Genomic DNA, 9,508 nt, shown 5'->3' with positions numbered 1-9,508 from the left:
TAAATTGTGCATGGCACACCTGAACTCCCAGTTTGGAAGAGAAGGATTCATTTGGAACCATGTTTCCCAAATGTTCAGACAAAAACATCAACTCCACATGAGAACTTCAATCACTTAACCAACATCAAGAAGCTATTGGCACCAAGCGTATAAAATTACCTCACACAGGGATGATTATGCTTCATCAACCAGCTGGTAGTGCTTATTATCGGGCAAGGACAAAATAATTTTTACTTGAAGTAGAAGAGTTACATAAAGTTTATACGAAAATAACATAGGGGTGAAGTTTATCATGTTTCTCATGCCAAAAAAAGATATGAATACAACTCTCAGCTTAGTGTTCAACTTTCTTGAACAGAGGTTTCTGTCTTGCCAAGGTGTCCGTTCTGGTTGCGGTATGATCCAATCTCCTACAAGGTTGTGACCAACCATGGCAAAAAAAATCCTAATGCAAGGTTGAAACCCGTGGAGAAAGGGTGCTCATTTCTCCTCTAAGTGGAGTAGGAATCATCGGTGGGCATGCCAACTGCATTTCTCCTCAAATAAATGTAAAATATAGCTTCTGGAACCTGTTAAATTTCCAGTAGTCGCACATGTTCATGTTGTGCATGCATTCTTCATGTGAAGAGTAAGAGAAACAATGTGTCATTAGCACAAACGAATTGCATACATGGTGCAGTAATATAATCATGGCTAGATACATGTCCATCGTATGACATGTAGCTCGTATATATATAGTCCATCACAAAGTGTATTCCTTCCTCAAGTAAAAAATAGTAGCAAGTCTGTAAGCTTTAGCTTTAATTGGAAGCATGTGGTCATGGACTTAATAGTGGGCTATGAGATGTTGGAGTGAAACAAACAAGGCAGGTGTGTCCTATATGAGTTGTGTAAAAGTGTTGATCCATATATGACATGCATGTCCTCGCCCTAGCGGTCATCGAGCAGCACAGCTGCCGCCGCCGCCACAAGCAACAAGCATTCACCGATAAAAGTGGTTCATCTGTGTAGAATTTGTACCACTTTCCTTGATAGAATGATGTGTCCTTGTGTTCTCCCTTAAAAAAAGAACTAACTTTGTGTTTCTTTTCTCTAAGCATGGAACAATATCATAACTCTGAATAATTCATTTGTGTTTATCAAATAAGAAAGGAAGCCTGAATTCCTTTCATGTTTATTCCTATAAAAATATCCTTTCTTCCTTTTGTTTTGAATTGCTCACTTATTTATTTATTTATTTATTATTTATTCGGTTGTCCTTAAAGACGAGGAATGGGATTTAATCTTCATAACATGGCACAAACTATTTTAGTTTTTAGAATAGCAAGACCAAGAACTAATGAGGCATTGTGAAATGAAAGGGACACGCGATGACATGCCAGAAATTGACATGTCTGTTCGAATGTCTTCCGTGAAATTTTAAATGTGTCCAATCATACCAATGTGAATTGTGGCAAAATACATTGGTCAAATATATTTTAAATTTTAAGTCAAAAGTCCTTAGTGGAACGCCAGTGGTAGATATCCATTGTATGAAACAACTAATGTGATGTGCACTACACGGGCATCTATCTATGTATGTGTAGGAATGTGTACATTATGTGCGCTGTTGAGCTTCCACTATCCACCTACCTGTGCCATGTACTCCTCCGTTCCCAAATACTATAAGTTTCTAGAGATTTCAATATGGACCACATACGAAGCAAAACAAATGAATCTAAACTCTAAACTATGTCTATGATGTAGTACGTTCATATTGCAAATATGCAGGCACCAGCTTAGCTAACACGGCATGAACATTGGATAGAAGAAATAATGCTCAACGAATTGGAGACCGTTTTGAAGCGTCAAGGGAAGGCATAGTTCCAGTACATCCCTATGGGACGCGCACCAACAACTTAAACCAGTTGCCCAGTACTGGACCATATTGTGTTTTCAATGCCAAGATTTCAGTTTGGTCAATTGTGATTTGTGAAACAGTTTTTTTTTTCTTGAGAAAAGCAAAGGAGCCACTATCTTTATTTTTCAGGTACACATGGCCAGGCATATCTTTGGAGGTACTTGCTCCCGCCATTTTTATTTACTACACATACTAGTTTTGACTTGACTGGAGTAACAAATTTATATGATGTGAAAACATATGCAACAATGTATTGATTTGGTGGTGTATATGTTAATATATTTATCTACAAACTTGTTAGAAATATAATGTTTGACTTCAGACAAACCTAATGTACAGAGTACATAAAAACAAAAGGAGTACCGCAGAAGGAAAATGCCATCATCATTTAGCCAGCTGCATCTCTACCCTTGGAATTTCTAGGCTTAATCTTGCAATGCTGGTCTGGCCTTTAAATTAATATAAGGGTACCTTAACAACAAACCCACAAAGCTTAACAAAAACATAAACTGTGCAGGACACACCTCAATTCCCAGTTTGGAAGAGATGATGGATTCATTTGGAACCACGTTTCCCAAATGTTCAGATAATAAAACAACAAATGTTGAATGTACATTTATACGGAAACAGCGGCGGTGAAGTTTTATCATGTTTTCTCAAGCCAAGAGAAGATTTGAATACAGCCCTCAGCTCGGTGTTCAGCTTTCTTGAGCGGTTTCGGTCTTCCCAAGGTGCTCATACTGGCTGCAGTCTGCTCCTATGTCCTTCAGGGCTGTGATCAACCTTGGCAAGATTTTGCCCAATGCAAGTTTGAAGCCCATGGAGCAAGAGTACTCCTTGTTAGAATCGGTGGGAGGGCAGGCATCGTCGTTCAGCGTGCCGACCACAGCTCCTTGCAAGTAGGCCTCACAAGCTTTGAGAATGTAGTGGCCGCGCTTGCAGAAGTGACTTTTCACAAAATCCTCGAAATTCTGCAGCAACAGTACATGTAACAATCAGAACATCAAAGGATTATATCAAAGTTTTGGCAAAGGTTCTCGATGGTATGCAATTAAGATAGAAAAACCTCAGGAGATGTGATTGCATGTCTACATGTGTGAGAGCTAGGCCGTAATGTAGTTCCATTTTAAATCAAAAGGTTGTCTTCAAGAAACACTGTGCTGATGCTGGTGATGGTTCAGGTTTTATATCAACTAAAAACAGAACCTCAGTAACTAAAACCTTAGGGACGTTATGGTACTCGCAATAATCATGAAAAATACTATTCTTGTTATTAAGAAAAGAAACGGTAAATACATATTGGCTCATGACAGAGAAGTAGAAAGGTTAAACATGGTGCCAAGAAAAATAGTCTTGTTATTAAGAAAAGATTAGCCTGGCTGAATTATTAACTACTTAATGACAGTATGACACCAATGCAATGGTTGTCAAGAGGGGGAGGGGGGTGTATTACCATAGGAGGTCGCCTCAAGATATACAACATGGATTTCACACTTAGCAGATATGTGTTTTCGTTGTATGGCAGTGCATTCTTCTCCCCTTCAACAGTACCGACTTGCTTCTCATATCCAGCTTCATTGAAATAGGGCTTTTCATTGAGAACCAGCCCCTGGAGTGAAACTAGTACTTGGAGAATGCTAGATGAGGATGGATCCCATACTTCATTCCCTCTGCCAGTCCAAGTATTTAAGAGGCTTAAACAAACCTTCCCATCCACATAAAGGTTTGGATTTACACGCAGGCCGCCAGAATGATAGTATGCCGACTGCAGATTTGATAACAGATGTTAGAGATTGGAAAGTTGAAGGCAGTATCAGCAGACATCAAGCTCCATGGGCTCACTTAAAACGTAAACTGAAAGCAGCTGTGGTAACAAAAATAGTTTAATTGTGGTAATTACCGGAGGAGCTTGTGGAAACTCAGGTGGAAGATAGAAGTCAAAGAAGAACAGACCATCTTGATATGGTGTGCCACTTGCTCCAATAATCACAGCTCTCATCAGATCCATACGATCTTCAAATACCCTGACATAAATATAATCTACAATTGCAGTAAAAAGAATTATCAGAAAACCGTAACATACTTGTCTTCACTCTTTTTATGGTTCAACCGTGGTACCAGATGAAGACAAAACAGACCTGGTAGATTCTTCTCCAGTATGCCCCATTCTTGCTGAACTTTTTTGACCCACTTTCTTCCACCGGTACCCTGGAACATTGTTTGGCTATTTGTAAGCAAGAGAAGAAATAATAACAAAATATTACAGCAGAAACAAACTTATCAAAAAAAAAGAATGCCCTTAAAAACAAATGTTTGTTCAAGATGCGACACAAAAGTGTAATACATGTATGGATGTGACACAAAAGTACTTACATGTGCTATGTTTTCAAGGTAGTGATGGTCCGGAGGGCACTGCAGAACATCAAAGTGTTTCAAGCAATCAGAATCTGCAGGCTCATCAGCCATAACTACATCTACGGACTTCTCAGCATTAGTGTCATTTGTTGTCACAGTGGTGCTCTCCGATGCTGCCATGCGGTTCTCATCCTCGTTTTTATCAATGTCATCACCAGATTCTGAAACCTCGTTAGACTGCTGAGATTCAACTTCATCCATAGCATCTGAGTTTGACCCATCTAAATGCTTTTTACCTCGGGCGAAGATCTCACTCGCCAGTCGCGTAACAAAGCCAAAAGCAACAGAGAGTGGACCACTTCCAACAGAAGTTTCATCTTGGGAATTGAATGGCCCATTTTCCATTTCAATGCTATTCTGGACTGCATTTTGCAGATCATCCTGAAACAGAAAGCAGCAATCAATAAAGGGAACAAAAAGAAGCTAAAAGGTGCTAAGGAGAGGAATGACTGGACCCAAAAAAATGGTATCCTAGCAGCAGATAATACATTTGCAGGATCATCAGGCAAGTCCATTTCATTGTCATCAACTGTCTCCCAGCTACCAGCATCGGAAGGAGCTCCATCATCTATCGAGCCACCGTCATCTTCTCGGCCAACAACATATATCTCATGAGGCCCAACCTGAAATAACAATACGAGACCATTAGCAAAATATACAGGTCATGAATAGAGCAGGTTAGCTTTCTGCAAGTCTCAGGTAAAACGGTAAGAGGAACATGATTACAAAAGGTTAAGCTGGACAATCCTCAGTGGAAGGACAAGGCAAAAGTTAAAAAAACAAACGATTCTGCAGTTGATATGTGATAACAATAAACTCCTAATGGTAGTTCTTTCACATAAATGATGACACTTCCTGTTAAAAGAGCACAGCTGTAATACCTTTGACACCGACCCATCACCCCAAGTGACTTCAATCTCACCATCTTGGAAGCCCACTATATTTCCAACCCATGAGAGGTGGGTAACTTCTGAACTAGATTCCTTCTGTGAAAGCTGTTCCTCTGCAGCAACATCAGGGGGCACTGCATTTGAAGCAGACGATGCTTCTTCAGAATCTACATTCTTGTCCAGCTCCATGGTGTTTCCACCATTGGATGATTCCATAGGATGTGAAACAGATGGCAAGCGAACAACAACATCTCCATAGCAATAATCATAATCCGGGTGGCCATCAAGCTCATATGCACTAACAACTTCAGTGCACTCAATTTCCCTAGGCTCCTGTGCGTGCAACGAAGACTTAAACCATGATACAGACACAGTTCGGTCCTTTGCATTAACACTTCTAACAAGACCCACACGCCTTGTTTCAGAAGGCTGGTCAACATCATCAGAGACCTTTTCTACAGCATACTGCTCTGGGAAGAATTCATGATCATTTGGAGTCTGGATCGGGATCAGTGACGTGGAACTTACTCCACATTCTTTTCTCCCATCTTGCCACAGTACATCAACCTTTGTATATGTATCTGCAATAAGCAGGGCACTTTCAAAGCTCTCGTCTCTTCTTTTTGCTCTTTTATCCTTTCTTACAAAAACTTTTCTGATCTTCTTTCTGTAAGTAGCATGGTCATGCACTCCCTCCTTTGGAAGGGTTGATACACTAGCGCCAGATTCTGAATCTTTGGCTACGCATGTATTATCTCCATCTGACATATTTGATCGATCTGCAAGAGAATCACCATGTTTCTCCAGGGGATTTACATCTGTTTTAGTATTTTGAGCCTGTTCAGCCTGAACATCAACGAAAGATTCAGGAACATCAGCCTGCTCAGAATTGAGCTCTTTCATTTTTGAACACTCCATTAAAGCGTCATTGGCACATGATGATGTGTGTGGTTGAGGATGGCACCATTCAGCCAATTGCCAACTTGCATATGAAAAGCAAGACAGAAGAGTCAGATCCTTTGGGTTCTGCTCCTCAGGGGGGACAGAATCTTGATTTGTACCACAGTGTGCAGATGCAATCCAATAGACTATGACAGCAGCAGTTTCCACCTTTGTGACAGTAGCTTCAAGACGACTTGCTTTCCACATCCCATGAAGCCATCTGGATGTTTTGTACACAGATGAAGACACTGCCTTCACACGCTGTCCTGGATAAAAGGGGCAGGCTGTATCTGGGTGCATTGGCCCTGAGGCAAGCCTTAGGCGCATAGGATCTGCCCTTGAAACCTTGCAGACAGAACCATCATCAAACAACACACTAACATTATCAAACACTTCATCAACCCGACCAAGCCATAGCCCAGAGACAACATAATCACCCACATTGAATTCCCTGATGCGTCTCAAATCCTTGGCAGATACACCCTTAATCATCTCTCCATGAGCACCTTGCAAATCAACCACAAGACTGACATCCGCAACAAGCCCCATCTGACCAGTTGGATCTGAGGAAGAAGCAACCATGTCCCCATGGAGGAAAGTTCTGTCAACAACCACCACACTGTCAATATCTTCCGTCATCTCTGTTCCGTCAATCCATAACACCCTAACCTTGTTATCAGGCAGAGAGCTCTGACTGTCAACATCATCTCCATGACTTGCATTATTGGCATTATCACCGTCAGGACCAAAATTTTCAGTTTTATGAGCGCTTTTACGCTCATTCTCCTCAGCATCAGATTCATCATCAGTGATGCTACCTTCAGAATCATATTCGCCAGCTACTTCCATCACCAAACCACGGGCATTTTTCTTTGATTTCAAGCTGACGACATCTTCTCTGTAAACAAATACGTCTGCTACTTCTTCAGGCTCGCCAGCATCATCAGATGTCTCATTTCCCTGGTTCTTCTCAGCAATACTTGCAGGAACATTTGGTAGGTTCTCCATGCTTGAAGGAAGCTATACAGGCAGATTCCCAGGAACTGTGAAGCCTTGCGTTTAACTGAAACACAGAGAATAAGTTTCAAGTTAACAACAGGAGGACAAAAGAATTTGGTCGAAAACAACATTAGCAATTCAGACAGCGTGTTTAGCTCAATTAACATTAAACCAACAAAACAAATGCAGACTAGCTCTTTTCTCTTATAACTCTTAAGACAACAACGTCAAAAGAGACACAAATAAAGGCACAACTAACTCATTCTGAAAGAAAAACAAGATTTCACTCATCACAGGGGATAAGGATCCTCGGTTAGGGTAAGAAAATCCATGTGATGTGCAAATTTCTGGATCTAGCTATAGAAGGATTCAACTGAAACAGCAACGTAAAGAATTTCAAATTCTTGGACTAACATGTTGAGTAATAAATAATATGGTACGTTATAATGGCATTGAATAAGGAAAACAGGAAACCGGCACATTTTTCAGTACATCCGAATGGCATATTTGTCGCTATGCGCAGTTTGTACGCAATCTTTTTTGATTCGCCAACGCAATACATTACAAACTGCTATAAAGCAAAGCGTGCGCTTGGTGCAAGCTCCTCAAGGAAGTAATGCCAGTAGCATATACGAAATATATACCTTCAAGTATGGTTCAAAGGAAGCCCACTTAAACAGCAACTGGGTTCACCTGAAACAGCAACAGGGATAATTTGAAATTAAGTGTGGACCTATGTTTTTAAGGCGGTAAGGCGATCTAAGGCGCTGGGGGGGCGCCTTATCGCCTAGGCGACGCCTAAGCGCCTAAGGCGGACGCCTAAGCGCCTAAGGCGGGCATATTTATAAGGCGCTGGCGGGGCGCCTTATCGCCTAAGCGTCGCCTAAGCGTCCAAGGCGGGACGCCTTAAAAACAGAGGTGTGGACTAACATGTTGAGTAATAAATAATATGGTACATTAACATGGTATTGAATAAGGAAAACAGGAAAACGACACATTCGTCAGCGCATCCTAATGGCATATTTGTCTCTACGCGCACCTTACGCAATTTTTGATTTGCAAGCTCATTACATTACAAACTGCTCTAAAGCAAGTGTACACTTGGTGCAAGCTCCTCGAGGAAGAAATGCCAGGAGCATAGACGAACTATATATACCTTAAACTTTGGTATAACGGAAACCCACTTAAACAGCAACTGGATTCAACTGAAACAGCAACTGGGAGAACTTGAAATTAAGTGTTGACTAACATGCTGAGTAATAAAAAATATGGTAATTGAAAAACGAAAACAGGAAAACGACACGTTCGTCAGCGCGTCCTAATGGCATATTTGTCGCCACGCGCATCTTACGCAATCTTCTGATTTGCCGACACATTACATTACAAACTGCTATAAATTTAAGCGTACACTTGGCGCAAGCTCCTCAAGTAAGTAATGCTAGTAGCATATACGAAATATATATACCTTCAGGTTTGGTACAAAGGAAACCCACTTAAGCAGCAACTGGATTCACCTGAAACGGCAACGGGGAGGATTTGCAATTAAGTATGGACTAACATGCTGAGTAATAAATAATATGGTACTGAATAAGGGAAACAGGAAAACGACACGTTCGTCAGCGCATCCGAATGTCATATTTGTCGCTACGCGCATCTTACGCAATCTTCTGATTCGCCGACGCACACGTTACACTACAAACTGCTATAAATCGAAGTGTGCACTTGGCGCAAGCTCCTCATCAAGGAAGCAAATACCACTAGCACATTCGAATCTACGCCGCCAAGTTCGGTACAGAGGAAGGATAGCCCACTTAATAAACTTCAATGAGGAATACTTCAGGGGTTGTGAGCACGGCACTCGTACACCTCGCTGAGCCCAGCCATGTTGTTGGTGCTCTACTACTACTACTACATATATGTACTAATCTGACGTGATCCCTCTTTTTTCTCAGTCCAATCCCAGTATATTTTTATTCGTCCCCTCTACTTTTCGTTGAAGCCTCGATTACCACGTCAACACGGCGAATACATCCCGTAATAACCAGAGAAGGAGGGCAACTACGATCGAGTTCGACGGAATACGCCGGAACCGATGGCTGGCGGGGCGGGGGAAGCGACCGCCCGTCCTCTTCTCCGAACCAATCTAACAACGGGGAAGCAACCGCCCGCCCGCCGATCGATCCATCGGCGTCGACGGCCCGAATCCGGCAGCGCGCGGCACACGGCACGCGCGAATCGGGGCACGGGCGGCGAGGATGCGCACACGACAGCCGGCCCCGGAACCGGCGCCGCGGGATCGGGGGCGGGGAATCGAGCGCGGCGTGCGGAGAGGGAGGTGGGGGAGGTTTGGGCGGGGCGGGGC

At 42.2% G+C, this 9,508-nt stretch overlaps 1 protein-coding gene across 3 annotated transcripts; it reads right to left on the bottom strand.

Annotated features, from left to right (window-relative positions):
- Positions 1–2,320: 2,320 nt before the first annotated feature.
- LOC119274438 (probable ubiquitin-conjugating enzyme E2 23) lies at positions 2,321–8,718 on the bottom strand. 3 transcript variants are annotated; one of them, XM_037555146.1, is made up of 10 exons: positions 8,612–8,718; positions 7,791–7,839; positions 5,197–7,210; positions 4,804–4,938; positions 4,552–4,696; positions 4,274–4,476; positions 4,039–4,108; positions 3,801–3,940; positions 3,354–3,665; positions 2,321–2,871 (listed from the first exon to the last, which is right to left on the bottom strand). In XM_037555146.1, the coding sequence occupies exons 3-10, from the start codon at positions 7,153–7,155 to the stop codon at positions 2,599–2,601; spliced, it is 3,237 nt and encodes a 1,078-aa protein (XP_037411043.1). In that variant the 5' UTR covers positions 7,156–7,210; positions 7,791–7,839; positions 8,612–8,718; the 3' UTR covers positions 2,321–2,598. The 3 variants fall into 3 exon arrangements, with proteins under 3 accessions (XP_037411043.1, XP_037411041.1, XP_037411042.1); XM_037555144.1 differs by having other exon boundaries at positions 4,274–4,696; XM_037555145.1 differs by lacking the exon at positions 7,791–7,839 and having other exon boundaries at positions 4,274–4,696; positions 8,612–8,646.
- Positions 8,719–9,508: the final 790 nt, after the last annotated feature.

The sequence above is a fragment of the Triticum dicoccoides genome, chromosome 3B, assembly GCF_002162155.2.
Source record: "Triticum dicoccoides isolate Atlit2015 ecotype Zavitan chromosome 3B, WEW_v2.0, whole genome shotgun sequence".
Classification (NCBI taxonomy): Eukaryota; Viridiplantae; Streptophyta; class Magnoliopsida; order Poales; family Poaceae; genus Triticum; species Triticum dicoccoides.
Note: the sequence above shows the minus strand (reverse complement) of the source record. Positions and strands in the feature narration are given on the sequence as shown.

Excerpts from the sequence above, each read along its gene's own strand:
- LOC119274438 (XM_037555144.1), bottom strand. The coding sequence starts at position 7,155 with ATGGAGAACCTACCAAATGTTCCTGCAAGTATTGCTGAGAAGAACCAG. Across the intron at positions 4,109-4,273 it reads ACCTTGAAAACATAGCACAT|GGTACCGGTGGAAGAAAGTG; the intron begins GTAAGTACTTTT and ends ACAATGTTCCAG. Across the intron at positions 3,941-4,038 it reads ACTGGAGAAGAATCTACCAG|ATTATATTTATGTCAGGGTA; the intron begins GTCTGTTTTGTC and ends CTGCAATTGTAG.